Below are 15,964 nucleotides of genomic sequence, written 5' to 3'. Positions count from 1 at the left end.
TTTATACGGCCGCCTTGCTACACTCTTTCTACAAGTATATCTGCTGGTCAGCGGAGTTGCAATGAGAAGTTTACAGATGATGGACCAACCGAAAACCGACCAACCAAGGCTACCCACAATACTCCTGAATAAATTCAGTCGTAAAAAGGAAGTTGATATCTGCGTAAAAGACTCCTAAAAAATCACATGCACTTGGATTTCAAATTCCCTGCTGAGTGAATACAACTATTTCAATTAACGTTGTCGGATCAAAGCTCAAATCTTAAAGCCAGGACCGCAAGGTTATGTGGGATATTTTATAAATAAACCCATCAAAACCAGCCATGCCTCGCCCGTTCAGTGAGGACCTACGATGGCGAGCCATTTGGATGAAGAAATCTTGGGATATGAATTGGATGAAGTGGCAGCGGTTTTGCAAATGTGCCCAAGAACTATCGAGCATTATGTGTCGAAAGTGTTAAATTACGGTACAGTCAAAGCGAACACAATTGGAAGACCCATAAAAAGTGTGGCCATGCACCCGCACGTGGAATTTTTGATTTTTGAAGCAGTGCTAGAACACCCTGAAAAGACGCTTTCAGAAGTGGCTCATGATGTTTATTCCCAAACGGGATCGGAGTTAGCATTGGCAAGCATTTTCTACTATCTGAGACGAAATCGTTTAAGTCGAAAAAAGGTTTGTTTGTATTAAAGTGCTTTTGAATTGGTTTTCACGGCTTACGAAACATTCATATAACCTGAAATTTACTCTGTTGTCTTCATAGCTCAACAAAATTGCACTTCAAAGGTCTGAAGAAGCAAGAGTTATCTTCCGAGCAAATGTTTGCACGTTAAATTCTGAAATGTTTGTGTTTATAGATGAAAGCGGATTCGTGAGTGTTCCTTTCTTATTTTGTTTGTTCAGTTAAAATTTGTTCTAGAATTCCAAATCTAAAATTGATTGTTGTGTCATGATTATAGGATAAAAGAATTTCCCGAGCCTCTGGACGCAGCCCCATTGGAAAAAGAGCAATGGTAAAAAAGTTCTTTCAGAACTGGGGTCCGCGTATTACTGCCATTCCCGTCCTTTGTACTGACGGGATCATAGACCTTGGTATCTACGAGGGAAATGTTAATGCCGCGACGTTTCTAGATTTTGTGACGAATAAGCTTTGTCCTAATTTGCTTCCATTTAATGGATTGAATCCGCGATCGGTGGTAATATTAGGTAAGGAACGTTTCAAAGTGTTGTTTTAATTAAAATCCAAAACAAAGAGGCGTTCATTAATTTTTGTTTTTATGATTCTTGTAGATAATGTGGCGATTCACCACTCGCAGGCACCTATGGACGCTATTCACGCGACTGGAGCTATGATTATCTTCTTGCCACCATATAGCCCCGATTTTATGCCATTAGAAGAGCTTTTCGCGCAATCTAAAAATTGGATCAGAGAAAATGATGCAGCGTGGCAATTTTGAAGAGGCGTTCCTTCAAGTTACAGACGAAGAAGTCAGAAACTATATTCAGCACGCGGAATATTTTTAATGAAACACATTCATTCGACATTTTCCAGTTACAAATTAGAGTTCGTTCAGCTCTGTTACTAGCTTTTCTTTTTGGCTCACGAACTCGTCTTGGGAGAGTACGCCGTCATCTTGTAACTCCTTCAAGTCTTTTAACTGCTTTAATATTACACTTCGAATTCGGATCTGCAGAAACAAAACGGCACAAGAACGTGATGTTCAATAAAACATGTTAACATGCACAACATAACTAGCATGGGCTTTTTATGTTATTTGCGTACCTTACTCTCAGCGCTATTTGTGGATTGCTCAGGCTCACGATCGCGGCTTGTATTTGGTAGTTTGCCTCCACACTTTTTCGACCTCCCTGAAAAAAATGGCAAGTCTGGTGGTTCTTCTTCGCTGTCATGAGTCCCGTTAACCTGTGCAAAAAAATAAATATATAAAAGTTAACACTGAGTTGTATTCAGATACTGAGTTAATTATTTTATTTCACTGCTGTAAGATTTTCGACATAGGTTTTTTTTTTAATTTTCAACGGGTAAAATTTTGAATAGCGGCATAATTAAAGATGTATGCACGTGGAGTCCGTGAGTTAAATGCTAATTCACATGGCGCGTAGTTTGAAAAGAAAAATAGTGAAGAACACGATTTTCACAAAGTTTCGAATAAAAAATTGAGACAAATAATGAAATACTTTTAAAACTAGCCGAACATCGTATTCTTCCCACTGAGAATGTTTAACAGACGGGGAATTTAAATTTCCTTACCAACATCCTGGCCCAACATCGCAGCTTAAACTCTGGTATTTTATGCTCCTGTCGCAACGTTGACAGGCGTGCTTCGTAGCTAGACCGATCCTCCTCATCATCCGTCAGATTCTGAGAACTAGGACCGGGGATAGCTAGACAAAACAAGAAATTGTAAAAACAGCTTCCTGAATTAAACAAGCGGATGTGCCTGATTTTCAACCCTCTTTTCGAGTAATAAAGCCGAGATTAAACAGATGGTGTTCATTCCAATATTGATTTACCTTTTCTCTTCTTCCCCATTGTTTGAGCCCGTGAGTGTTCTGTTTTTGATACATGGGGATCCACCCACAAGTTAACCATACCCCTCTTCTCCAAGGACAGCGCCTCTGCAAGTTGAACTTCCGAAGTTATTGAGTACTTCTTGTTTGCTTCTCCGATGTAGCCGAAGCTAAAATTACAATCTGTTGCTGGCTTGAGTTCCTCCTTGCATCTCTGCAATAAGTATGCTTTAAGTTGAGCTACACTGTTACTCACAGGAACGTTTCGAATGTGATACGTATCGTGCGAGGTTTTCTTTCCTGCCTTCAAGACACGCAGGCAAACGTCTACTGTGTTTTCTTCCATATCTTCCATGTTGTCACGCCTCACGATGAATTTTAAACCGACTACCCGTGTTACCTTTCGGTCTTGTCTTTAAGCTTTTAGCTTTGATCCGACAACGTTAATTGAAATAGCTGTATATCAGTTAAACGAGGATAGGAATATATTTTGTGCGCATGCTAGTTACATACGAATACATACGGCTAACATGCGGGTACATACAGATACATACTAGTGTCTTTTTCATTGTATCAAGATAAGTAAACTATACAAATAATATCCGTTTTGGCACTATAACATGCAGCATAGGTGTAATTTAAGAAAAAGGATATGTAGGGTGAGGGAAAGGAATGAGAGGGAAGAAGGTTTGCAGGGCCAGAAATGACAAGATTTATTTTTTCTCCTTCTTTACTTTAACGTGTTACAGAAGACGTGAAGCGTCCAAATAGGGTGTATGTAGTCTCCTTCCGTTTGGACTCATTACGCGTTCTTTCCTCGCCTTGTCCCCCCAATCCACCTTACCCAGAAAAAAAATTGCGTGGTAAAACCTTCATTTTCTTGAGCTTTTTTTCATCCTAACATGATTACAGCTGAGAGCGCGCGCCGCGGCCGGTACAGAGCGCGCGCATGTGCATTTGCGGACAATATTCAGCCACACTTAATGCCTGACAGAATTACTGTTACGTATTCGCTTTTAAACGAAGTCTGCCATTTGTTGTCTTCAGAAATTACAGTTATTGAATCAGCGTATAATACCCGTATGTTCCGTGCGTTACTCGTATGTTACCCGTATGTCACTCGTAGTACTCGTGTAGTGTTTTAGTCATAATCTATCAATTTAAATATTTTCAAAAACTCCACTTATGTCCAGGATTGAACGCAAGTATTGTTTTATAAGTACTTCATGTTTGACTGTGTTATTTGACATTTTTCATATTACTTCATATTTGACAGAATTTGGTGTATTTTGGTGAATATTTATTAATGAGGACACTTTGTAATGCCTGTCATGAAGAAAGTGCATCTCATTACCGTGCAATCCTGGACATATCTGAAAAACTCATCAATAGTTTATTAAGAAAATACAAAGGAAATTAATGTGTAGTGAGTGACTTAATATCTGATATAACACGGCTAAATTTTATGTCCAATTTTCTTGGCCAAAAAAATCGAAATATCAGTTTAAGAGTGAAAAGATCTTCATCGGAGGTTTTTTAAGCCGGTGCACTTGATTTCACATTACTAGTAATGCAATTAGCCAATTACTTTGCGAGTTACCTTATTGTTACTTATTTTCGCGAGTCTTAATTTTCGCGATTTGGCCAAAAATACGTAATTAGCATAAAAAATACAATAGAAATCGGTTGGAATTAATTTTCGCGGGTCTTTAATTTCGCAATTTTTTGAAATCGCGAAAATTAAGTCCCGCGAAAATAAGTAACAATAAGGTATACAATTAAATTACGAACTTCAAGACGAAGTTCCCAATTTCGGCGCGAGCGAAGTTCGCAAGTTGACATCTTTGTTCACGTTGGTTATAGTCATGGCGCACATGGCGATGTCTGAACATTCGGAACTTGATAGTTTCATGGAAAACTTGAATGGAAAATTGGATAAAGCTTTTATTGACATACATGTAATAAGGCAAACGTTAGAAGTAAATGGCTTCACTAGTCGACTTCAGATAAAGCTTTTAGAATTGATGTTCTAAGGAGTCAATTCAACAATGGGCGCGAAAATTTGGCTTAAGTACCATCTCCAAGTCCTCCGCGACAAATCTCCACTTCAATGTGGGAAGATGAAGAAAGCACAAAAATATTCTTCCCCAGACCGGGGAACTGAACTGCTGTTGATAATCAGTGTGGTGCGAAATATTCGAAACAAGTAAGTATGTGTGTTTAGTTATACATTCAAATTATTATTTCTCCGACTGCCAAGAAATCTCAAAGGCCCCATAAGATCTGTTTACAAGTATTGACATCGTCAAGAATTCGAAATTGAGTATATGATTTTTCATGTTCTTCACATTGTCAAAAATTATATGTTTTAGTTTACTTTTCATCGCTATTTCATTCCCGCCATTTAAAGGCGAGATCGAAAGCGACGGCCAAGCTCGCTAGCTTACTGTATTTGAATACTGTCTTTATACTCTCAGGGTTTACCAGCCTTTAGAACGCAAGAAGACAAACTAAGACAACAGCTGTTAAGGGAAGGACAGAAGCTGGAAATGAATATAGAGTCTATGTCGATAGAAATCAGAGAACCACCAACCCTGGTCATTGCCATCACCGCGGTCACAGAAATAACAACACTAAACCCTGTGAAATGAAGAAATGTACTGAGAACACTTATTGTGGACTGAAAGAAAAGCACCCTGAATATTTCAGTAAACTCCACAGCTTACTTGAAATATTGAGTCACAGAAAAAGAAAGCTACGCTAAAAGAGATTGAATCGCAAATTAAGTCAATGGAGGACTTCTTCTCAAGTAGTAGCGAGTTTAGCTTTGTAAAAAATCTCACGCCGAGAATGTACGCTTCAAATTCGGCATATAAAACCTATAAAGCAATGTTAATGCGCGATGTTCGCATTTTGAGGACCTTCCCGAATAGGAAAGTACCGCCTGTTACGGAAAACGAGGGAGCAATTTAATATTCTATAAGTTCTAATTTGATTGTCTAACTGGCAACGTGTTTGGCTACTTGGAAACGTAGTTCCCAATTTCCCAAGGAACTTAGCAACGCAGCGCGGTGAAGTAATGTGAAATTCAAGTGTAAATAAACTCGCAGTTCGTGCTTTATCAACTCAACTAATTTATTTGTGCATTCTTTACAGTTCTTGCTCATCCTTTCTATTCTTCTTCTGGTAGTTCTAGGTTACATTGCCTATTTTTATTCCTATCTGCCTTTCTTATTAAATCTTAAGTTAATGGTAATAAATATTCTTAGGAAACTATTTTGGATAACTTATGGGTTTATACATCATGAGTGCTTGCCGGATAATATTTCGATTACAAGACAATTTTCTGCACTAAATTTTTACGTATAATTTATCATTTTTATCCTACATCTACTGACCCGCACTAGGTATATACACTGTATGTCACGACTTAAGTGACTCTTTACCGAAACGAATCCAAGTTGGCGAACTTTGCTGTATCCAGTCACCGCAATGCAGTTTGCCCCCAGGCCAAGCTGCTTTCCCCCAACCCACGCGCCTCCCTCCCCCACCCGCCCCACTTTGAATTAATTCAAACGTCTACTTCTACCCCCTTCTACCTTGTTGTATTGTTAATTACAATATTAATTGCGGTCAAAAAAGATTATTATAACACCACACAAGCCTGCTCTTCTGCTGCTGCTTCTGCTGCTACTGTATTGCTACTGCTTCTGCTGCTGCTGCTGCTGGTGCTACTACTGTTATTGCTACTGCTTCTGCTGCCTCCTCTGCTGCTGTCACTGTTACGCATTTTACTGCCACTACGAACACTTATTCTTGAACCACTGTCATCTTCACTACGTTTGTTTGCAACTTTTACTAGATAGATAGATAGATCCACAATGTCATTGTATCTCAGCGCACAAAAATTTTCCAACTGTCTCCTGGAGAAAGTGAGCTCTCTGACCTTCCCCTGCTGTCATCACAACCACGTGTTTTGACTTTCGATGCAAAGCTGCCCTTGCCGTATCGTCTCAAAGGGGATAAGATTCGATGTTCGTTATTATTAGCATAGTAATTTGCCCACCTTCCGTCAACATGACTGCCATTCCAACCTAACTTACTGCAATCGTTAGACAGTGTAGAATTGTCATCAGGGAGAACTGTGTATGAGCCACATGCCATGGGCCGGATTGATCCCAGGTTGACGTCGATAAAGTACTTCACCACTGCCTCCCCCAGAGGGTTCATATTGGTCATAACATGGACCACCGATCCGGCTTGCTTCTTGTGGCAGTAAAATCTCATTTGATCGAAACCCACGTCATTTCGCAGGCTTAGTAGCACCTGTGGTACCAGATATTGACGGTGGTCACCGTAGTTGGAAAGATTTCTGTAATGCGGGATGTTGTAAGAAGTACTTTGAAAACGGAGATTTGATTCTGTGAATGAGATCATGTGAATGGCAGTCCAGCCACCTAAGTAGGAAAAAAGAGTGAGCTTAATGACACATATCGAACTGACGAAAATAGAGCAATTTTTTAAACTCAACTACAAGTCAACAAACTTGAATTATCGTGAAATCCAAATTTCGGACTGCTACTGAATAAAACACGGGGGTCCAGTTAATACTCGAAGACACAAAAGTGACCAAATATCGCCGATATGTTTCTAGCAGTCAACAAATGATATAAATGTAGTCTCATTACCCGATTATTACATAAATAAAAAACGGGGCTGTTCTCCAGGCTAGGTTCACGTAGAACGTTCGGCAATTCTTTTCAAGGGGTTTTTCCCTTGTTCATATTTCATCGGCAGAGTAACCACTAGTTGTGGTAGAAAAACGGATGAAACTTTAAGATCACCCGCCTAAATATTCTTTATAGAATTGCGTATTTCACATAATTATCCATCACCCTTCCCTTGGAAGGCAGTTAATAGATCACGAAGAATTCTACAGAAGGTAGAAGGTAATCAACCATACCGTTTGCTTCATCGATTTGTATTTGTTGTTTTAGAATCCTAAATTAGATCCCGGGTGGGACTGTCATTTCCACGAGGTTATGCGATCCGCAACTACCCACGTAAAGGGGCTGGTACAAGCAATGGCATTAATTTACCTTTTAATTGGCTTGACTAAATTATCGAGAAGCTTCTCTTTTCATAAATTTACCAGTTGATCATTTCTTATTTGTTATTGTATTGTATTTGCTCATGTATTATTTCTACTTACCTCCATCAGTTGTCATGTCACAGTAAACAGTGAATGGGTTTCCTGACAATGTTGGATCGATCAAATATTCTCCATCGCCGTTTGAGGGAGGCACGTGTCTGCACGAGCGGTAAACATTTCTTTTTATTTCTACAAAGTAAAATAACAAACATTCTGGATCAGTGAACCTGTTGAGGAGAAACTAATCTTTTCTACTTCCACGTTGCCAGCAGCTTTTTTCGAGTCAGTTTCAGCGTGCATGAATGCTTAGTCCTATCTGAAGATCAAGGTCACGACAGTAACTGTCAATAAGGAAATAGTATCTTAGGTTTGTAACATTTTGTTTTATGTTCTTTGGTTATAAATACCTGGTTGTCTTGTCAACCCCATGTACGTGGATGATATATCACGGATGTAGACCTTTACCACAGCTGAATATTTGGTTTCGTTATTCAGATCACATTGTAAAATATTCCACCAGTAGTTTAAACTTTTGCACTGTGAGTCATGCATGCACGCCATGAGGCAGCTGGGATAGTCTTCAGTGTAGAGAGACTTGTATGTGTGGTTCAACAGTGCCATTCCTCTCTGAGATCTTTCTTCATTGTTACTTTCCTCGGCTGCAGTAATGATTCCAGGAGTGTGAAAAATAATGAGCAATACAGAGAACTGTGCTATTCCACATATAGTCCGCTTCGGCTAAAAGTAAATTGCATAAATGATTACAGGGAGCAACAATAGTTTTTTAACAGAGGTGTATAAAAAACAATGTACGTTTCTTTTTTTAGTGCTAGGTCGCACCATGATTCAGAAAATTTAAAGACAAATAACTAAAAGTGGCTATAAGCCACTAAACTCGGAAAAGTTATTATGAAACAAGAATCGAAAACAGCAAACTGACAAATAAAGGTTTGCTAATACAAATAATAATAATAAATCATTGGCTATAAGTCGAGCGATTTTTTTTCACCAAATCGTACTGAAATAAATTCATCTTTAGCTGGTGTTTTGGGTTAGTTTTTTCCAACTGGTTTTAAAAAACCAAAGGTTTACGGTCTCAGCTTATAGCTGAATAAATATCATAATGTTATTTCAAGAAAACTGACATGAATACAAATTCGGTTGGTGACAAAGCATGTTAATTTTATGTAATTTAACAAGAAATGTAGGTATCAGAGAAAAGGTCTAATTCTCTAGAGGCCTTAAAACACTTGCACGCATTGCGTGCATATGTCTAACAGGAAACGAGTGAAGGAGTGAGGGAGTGAAGGAGTGAAGGAGTGAATTCACTTCGCCCACTACAACTCTTTTCCGAGTTAAAAAGGTGAAATTAAAAAAATGAAATTCAAATTGTGTTTATTTGTGGTTGTCAAGCCAAGAAATGATGTTAAGGAATCTTAGTATTAAGGTCATTACCTTGAAGGCTAAATTATTCCTTTGCGCATCTTCTAAAGACGTCTGAAAGACCTAAAGCGATTGTGTTGTGTGGTCGCAGCTGTCAGCACAAAGAAAGGTCATTATTTCGTACCACACAAATATCACGCGTTTCTATTCTTTTCGAGCGTGTGAGTTCTTTGGAGAATTGCTTTCATTATTTACTCATGAGCAAACAAATCACGACAATACTCAAGGTTCGTTAGAAAACTTTCCTTATTATTAAACACCAAACCATATTCTTGCTCTTCAAACACCTATACTTAAAATTGGCAATGGCTGTGCCAGAGCTATGAACGCTACCGGTATATTGTTGAAGCAATTGAGTTGGACTTTCGAAAGGGAAACTCAGAAAAAAAAAAAACATGCGTTAGATCATTCTCTGTTGTTGTGACTTGTTAAGTGTTTTGATGGTAGTTTGTTTACACAGCTCTGCAGCCATACTGTCTGTTAATTCATAAAACAACTCAAATAGGATTAACTACTTGACAGAGCTAGTGTGTAATGTCTTTGAGGGGCCTTATTTGTGATATATAATATTTCTTACAAATAATTGTAGTTTTGAAGACACGATATCCAAAAAACGTATGTTTCGTCCATTTTTTAATCGTGAGCTTAATTAATCTTTCTACAAATTCAAACAGTTTGTTAGCCTTCAACAACTGACGAAAGAAAACATCCCGTCCGAGCTTTGAACACTTTACTGTTGAGAATTGGGTTGGGTATCGTGGAAAACACACAAAAAACGTGCGTTACATCATTGTATGTTGTTGCGACTTAATTAATTTTTTCATTATTTTTTTTATTAATTGCTCACACAAAGGTTACATGACACTTCATTAACAAAAGTTACAATTTCAAAGAGAGAACAATTTTTTCATGATGGTAGTTTGTTTAAACAGCTCAGCAGCTACACTATCTGTTAATTTACAAGGCAAGGTTAATTACCTGCCGCGGTGAGCGTTTGACGTCTGTGAGTGGTGTAATGTCTGTAATTATTTTGTGAATAATTATAGTCTTGAAGTTTAGGGAGGTCGGCAAAGAAAAAATTTCATAGCGTCGCTTCTACCGTTTGCGACAAAAAAATACCGCCAGCTACGAAAGCAATATCGTTTAAAGAATTTGGGTTGAGGAATCGTAGGAAAACACCAGAAAAGACATGGGTTAGATCATTGTCTGTTGTTATGACTAAATGAGAACTAAATATGAATATTCTGTAAACACAGCCCAGCAGCTCTGCACTGCTGTCTGTTAATTTGCAAACATTTTAAATAAAGTTTTTTTTTTACTTCACAAGGTTTATTACTTGTCGCGGCTAGCGTTTGATGGAATTAAGGGGCCTAAGTTCTGACTATTTCTTGCAAATAATGGCAGTTTTGAAGACACGATATACAAAAAACGTCTGTTTTTAATCGTGGGCTTAATTCATCTCTCTACAAATTCAAACAATTTGTTAGCCTGCAACAGCTGTTTTTTTTTTTAAGCATTTTACCAACGAATGCTTGAAAAAGAGAGAGGAGAGACAGTAAAATTTAAACGTAGTATACATTGTTTTAACAGTCTTTTACCAAAAATGATCACAATAAGAGTCAAGTTCAAAAGCTTGGAGAGAGTATTATGCTTGCAAATCACCACACATAAATGCGCAACAAATTTTTCCAGCATGAGGTACTTTGTTTACTTTTTTAGAAAACAGTCGTTCTAACCACAAAAGTTCAAAACAAACATCATAGCAGTGACGAGGCTCTAAAAAATCTTGCTTATGAGACGATGGAGGCAAGACGCCAAAGACGTGTATATAATCTAGTTCGTAGGTGTATTAGTGGCAAAGTGCCCCAATTTAAAAAAAATATATTTTACTTTTAATAGAGATGTGGCACTGAGACAAACAAGGCAGACTGATTTATTAAAGTACGGACAGAAGCCGCCAAAAAGTCTTTTTATTATTTCGGTTGCCAAATTTCTAATTGTTTTCAAAACAATATGTAATTTTTAAATCTTTCGTATCCTTTTAACTTCCATTTTAGGTACACTGTAAGGCTTTTAGCGACTTTTTAATTTTTACTTTTTACTTGGGCCTCTATTGTTAACAGTTTTTATTGTAAAAGCTGATGGACCGGAGTCACCCTATTGAAATAAAGGCTTACTACTAAACTACAAAATAAATTCTAAAACTAAAATCAGGGTTATACATTATAAAGAATATTTTTTGCTGTTTGCCACTGTTTGAACGACTATCTGATGGGATGTGTTTGAGCGTCTTAAACAGATCTTCGCACAGGTAGACAAAACAATTTTAGTACATTATACGTGCATCAAGTAACGACAGAGCGAAGTCTCGACAAAGTTACATGGACCGTTAAAACACCGATGGTTTTATGAATACACAACCACCACAAAACAGTGAAGTACATTACACACACAAAATACTTAAACTTCAATTCTTAATCCAAAGTCAACACCTGACGATTGTATTGAAGACGTTTAAGCTTCTTTTCTTTGTCATGCAACAAGGGCGTTTAAATAAAAAAAAAATGAAAGGTGCTTGCGAACGAGGACAAACTAACGCCGAGAACAAACCTGTGATAGATCAGTCCGGAGACGTGATAGGTTGCTTGGATTGAGATAGAATAAAAACGAAACGACTCTCAATATTCGAAACGTCCACCTTTTTGATTAGAATAAGGCAGAACACGAAATTAACAAAGACATCAGTGAAATTCTACAATAGCAAGTCAGGCCCATGATGCGTCACACTTCCAGTAAAGGCATCGATATTATCATTTGCTATACGTTCGACATTTTTTAGTTTTTTCCGTAGTATTTAAGTAAGCGTTAAAAGAAACATTTTAAAGAGAGACTTACCATAGATTTAGCGCACTGAACCTTCATTGTTAAATAAAGGTGGGAACGTTTCGTTCAATGGTGTTAAATGCTAAATGAAATATTGAATAAAACATGCATATTAGTGGGAACCTGTAAAAAGCAAATTACGACAGACAGCATTAATAAGAGAACGCCTAGAAATGTATTGACTGTTTGTAATCAACGCTGGAAAATAAAATGGAAAATTACTTATTGAATACGAAAACACCAGAAAAAGTCTGGTGGGTTAGATTATTGTCTGTTGTTACGTTTTGTTGAGTTAAAATGATGACAGCCCAGAACCCTTCTTCTGTTCATTTATAAAACAAGGTTTACGACTTGACACGGCTAGGATTTGCTTTCTTTAAGGAGCGTAATTTCTGTAATATTTCTAGCGACTAATTGTAGTTTTGAAGTCGCGAAGTCTAAAAAACATCTGTTTTGTTTGTTTTTAATTGTGGGCTTTAATAACCTTTCTACACGCACAGAGCTTAACAAATTAAACAATATTTTAGCCTTTAACACCTGCGATTTTGTTTAGCTTTTTCAAACTTCGCTGGGGAAAAAGGAGAGAACAGACTGTAATATTAAACAATGAAAAAAAGTTAAAAACAAACTTGCTGATGATTCGCAATTTACTAACAATAGAATCGCATGTACTAAAATGCTAATAGTCGCAAAACACTATGATGATGATTTCAATCATCGAAAACGTTTAGTGTACATAGTTTTGACAGCTTTTTTCCTAAATTGATTACATTTATAGTCACGTTAATAAGGTTGAAGAAAGTTCTATGCTTCCAAATCACCAGAGGTAAATTCGCCACTAATTTCCCAGCATGACGAAAAAAACTCGTTCTTAACTGCAAACCACAAGATAAATTTTAAAACTGAAGTCAGGGTTATAAAAGTGCATGCATCTCAAATGTGCCCAGGCCGCCAAACTAAAGAGAAAGAGCTACAGGCCGCAAAGACGGCAGATATTTCATCCATATCTATATATCCATGACGACCGTTTGGGGAGAATTTTGTCTCGCCTCCTGTTAATACCTTTTGTTAAGAGCAAGCGCGTGAAAGATACACATCGCTCGAGTATGAGTTGTGACTAACATCGTGGTTGACAACAAATTTTTACATCGTGGTTGACAACAAATTTTTACATCGTGGTTGACAACAAATTTTTAGACACAAAAAATGCGCAGTTCACTAAGTTATCCCTTGTTTGATGGGCAGGACATATGACACCCATTCATGAACTTTTCCCATGATAACAAAATACGTTGTTGACCTTTCCTCAACAATCAGTGGAAATCAAGGCATTGGCAAATATAGAATTTTTTGTCACTGTAGTGATCGCGAAGTTAAAATAGCCATTTCATACTGGAATTTAACAGTAGACCACTCGAAATCAAACCGACAAAGGCACAAAATTCTGAATCCTCATTAAGAGATGGGTTTGAAAGAGAAGGAGTGAATTGTTGGAAATAACCGGCGGGGTAAAAACGTCATCCGCAACAAAGTTTAACTCAACTAAATTTAATATCGTTGTGCCTACTTTACAGTTCTTGCTCATCCTTTCTTTTCTTTTTCTGGCATTTCGTTGTCTCTTCTTCTTCCATCTTCCTTTCTTTCAAAGCCTTAATTTAATATTATCGCTTATATGATTTTTTAACAATTATATAAGTATTCTGAGGTAACTATTCTAGACAACTTATGGGCTTATAAATCATGAGCGCTTGCCTGATATTATTTCGATTACAAGACAATATTTTATTTAAGTCTTACTTAATTTTTATTATTTTAATCTATCTGTACTAATCCTCATTAGTTTCATAGCGAAGCTCCATAACAATTATACAGGCATAGAAATAGGAGATCCATGCATTTCAATTTTCGTGGTCATCATGGATAGCGGCATACTTTGCGGGCGCGTGGGCCCACCGTCTGATGACGAAGTCGCGCAGCATGGTGGGAGGTTAACGTTAATTAGCAATTATTGGTTGAGGCTCACGATGATACGAAAGAGGGTGTTTATTGGACATCCATGTCATGGTAAATTGACAACTGTCAAAACAAGGTATCCGCTGACCAGTATCACTTGACCCTATCGCGGGCTCGAGTGTAGAACTTATCGAGCTCGAACTCATCCAATTTTTTTTTACTGTGAACTGAAGGGTCAGTAAAATCATATTCAGTGCCAGTTGATGGCAAGATCACTTCTCCGAGAAATGACTGGCCTGCGTATTTTTTTTTTTCGTAGTACTCAGCTCTCGCGCTAGTCTTTGATTGGATGAAATAGTTCAGAAATTCCTCGAGTGCTTCAACGAAGATTCGCCAAAACAGGCACTTATTCCCCTGACTGCATTTACAAAAAAGGCAAAGTAAACAACCGGAGAGCTCTGCTTTTAGGCTTGGCTAAATCTATTTAAGAAACGACTTAAGGTGGCTGACGACAGTTTCCAGCACTTTCCAAGACTTAGATTTTGATGGGTCTGTTACGCCACAAAATGTAATAACTGACACAAAATGTAATAGTAACGCAAAATGTGATAACTTTCGACGCAAAACGTAATAACGTCGGTAACGCAAAATGTAATTCATAAAAGTAACGCAAAATGTAATAGTGTTTTGGTTGGTATATGTTTGTTCGAAACATTCATTTATTTCTTTTTTAATTATTATTTTTCATTTATTAAGATCATAATAGGCACCCATCAGAGACTTGCTCTAGGCAAGAGTTTAAATATCAAGGCACAATTGATAGCAAAATCTTAATAAATCTTAATTTACTGGAGAACCCGCAATTGAAAGAGCCCTGAAATAGTTTAAAGTTTCAGTTTACATTTTCAAGTTACATTTTTCCTCCCTCAGAGTCGCAGTTAGATTTCGTTTGAAATAAGATTCTCATCAATTTAATATATATATGCATTATTCTTTTACCGATTTTTATTTAAAATGGAGGTGACTCGCTTCTAGCGTAATATTGCAAGACGCTAAATTGGACAAAGTCGCTAGTTTGTTAGTACGTTAATTAGCGTGATAATATAACAGATAAAGAATTGAATGATATTTCATTGTTGCCATATAAAGTTAGCATATATACCATTACAAATCGTATTTTTTGTACCTTAATTTCAAAATAAAGAAAGGCATGTGTTATTTGGAGGGCTTTTTTGTATGAAAAAATACTTTCTACAGGATTTTAACGAGAGTTCACCTATTCACCCCTTTTTCCCTGGAAAAATCAAAGTAGCCTTTTGGAAAAGCTCGTGGCGTCCGCCAGTTTAAAACAAATACAGATGTTCTGTCCCTTACCCACATGTAATTCCTTATATTTCGAACAAATATATACCAACCAAAAAATTATTACATTTTGCGCTATTACATTTTGCGTTACTTTTATGTATTACATTTTGCGTCGAAAGTTGTTACATTTTGCGTAATTCCGAAAGTTATTACATTTTGCGTTACTATTACATTTTGTGGCAAAAGTTATTACATTTTGCGTTACTATTACATTTTGTGTCAGTTATTACATTTTGTGGCGTAACAGGGTCATTATAACCACTTGTTATCAAATGGTGGTACAATCACGGCGTCAAACAAATGCCGTAGTTATGTCGTAATATTTATCCCCCAAAGTTTGGATGCTGAGAATCACAGGAAACTGTTTTGAGACACCTAAAGAAACGTTTTACCGAAAAGAATCCAAGCTCGGTCAACTTAAATGTTTGGAGGTACGCTGGGAAGAAAAACTCCTCAGCATTAAAATTACTTAAATTATATTAGGTGAACAAATAGATAGCTAAAAGGTAAAGATAAGGTCACAGGTCAGTTGGTTGGCAAGGAGAGGTTGTAGTCCTCTCCCTCCTTTCAGGAGGCCCTAGTTCTCAGGCTACAGAGAGGTCCTAATCCTCTCGCCGAGGTCGTTATCCCCAGGC

General features: G+C 37.3%; 2 protein-coding genes and 2 long non-coding RNA genes across 4 annotated transcripts in view; 2 read left to right on the top strand and 2 right to left on the bottom strand.

Moving 5' to 3' along the window:
* The window catches only part of LOC144650298 (uncharacterized), a 41,396-nt gene extending 27,276 nt beyond the window's left edge, over positions 1–14,120 (top strand). The window contains exons 2-3 of the long non-coding RNA XR_013570087.1: positions 13,999–14,069; positions 14,101–14,120. This is a non-coding gene — a long non-coding RNA (uncharacterized LOC144650298). The remainder of the gene's footprint in view (positions 1–13,998; positions 14,070–14,100) is intronic.
* Positions 930–1,458, top strand: LOC144650881 (uncharacterized). Its single transcript, XM_078510651.1, has 2 exons — positions 930–1,207; positions 1,292–1,458. The coding sequence occupies exons 1-2, from the start codon at positions 1,012–1,014 to the stop codon at positions 1,456–1,458; spliced, it is 363 nt and encodes a 120-aa protein (XP_078366777.1). The 5' UTR covers positions 930–1,011.
* On the bottom strand, positions 1,509–2,989 carry LOC144648748 (uncharacterized). The gene is made up of 3 exons (XR_013569763.1): positions 2,274–2,989; positions 1,785–1,925; positions 1,509–1,689 (listed from the first exon to the last, which is right to left on the bottom strand). It is a non-coding gene; the product is annotated as an uncharacterized LOC144648748 (long non-coding RNA).
* LOC144650251 (uncharacterized) lies at positions 6,236–11,746 on the bottom strand. Its single transcript, XM_078509913.1, has 4 exons — positions 11,739–11,746; positions 8,093–8,423; positions 7,746–7,874; positions 6,236–6,990 (listed from the first exon to the last, which is right to left on the bottom strand). The coding sequence occupies exons 2-4, from the start codon at positions 8,304–8,306 to the stop codon at positions 6,428–6,430; spliced, it is 906 nt and encodes a 301-aa protein (XP_078366039.1). The 5' UTR covers positions 8,307–8,423; positions 11,739–11,746; the 3' UTR covers positions 6,236–6,427.
* Positions 14,121–15,964: the final 1,844 nt, after the last annotated feature.

Source organism: Oculina patagonica, chromosome 4 (assembly GCF_052425735.1).
Source record: "Oculina patagonica isolate OP01 chromosome 4, crgOcupat, whole genome shotgun sequence".
NCBI classification, from domain to species: Eukaryota; Metazoa; Cnidaria; class Anthozoa; order Scleractinia; family Oculinidae; genus Oculina; species Oculina patagonica.
Note: the sequence above shows the minus strand (reverse complement) of the source record. Positions and strands in the feature narration are given on the sequence as shown.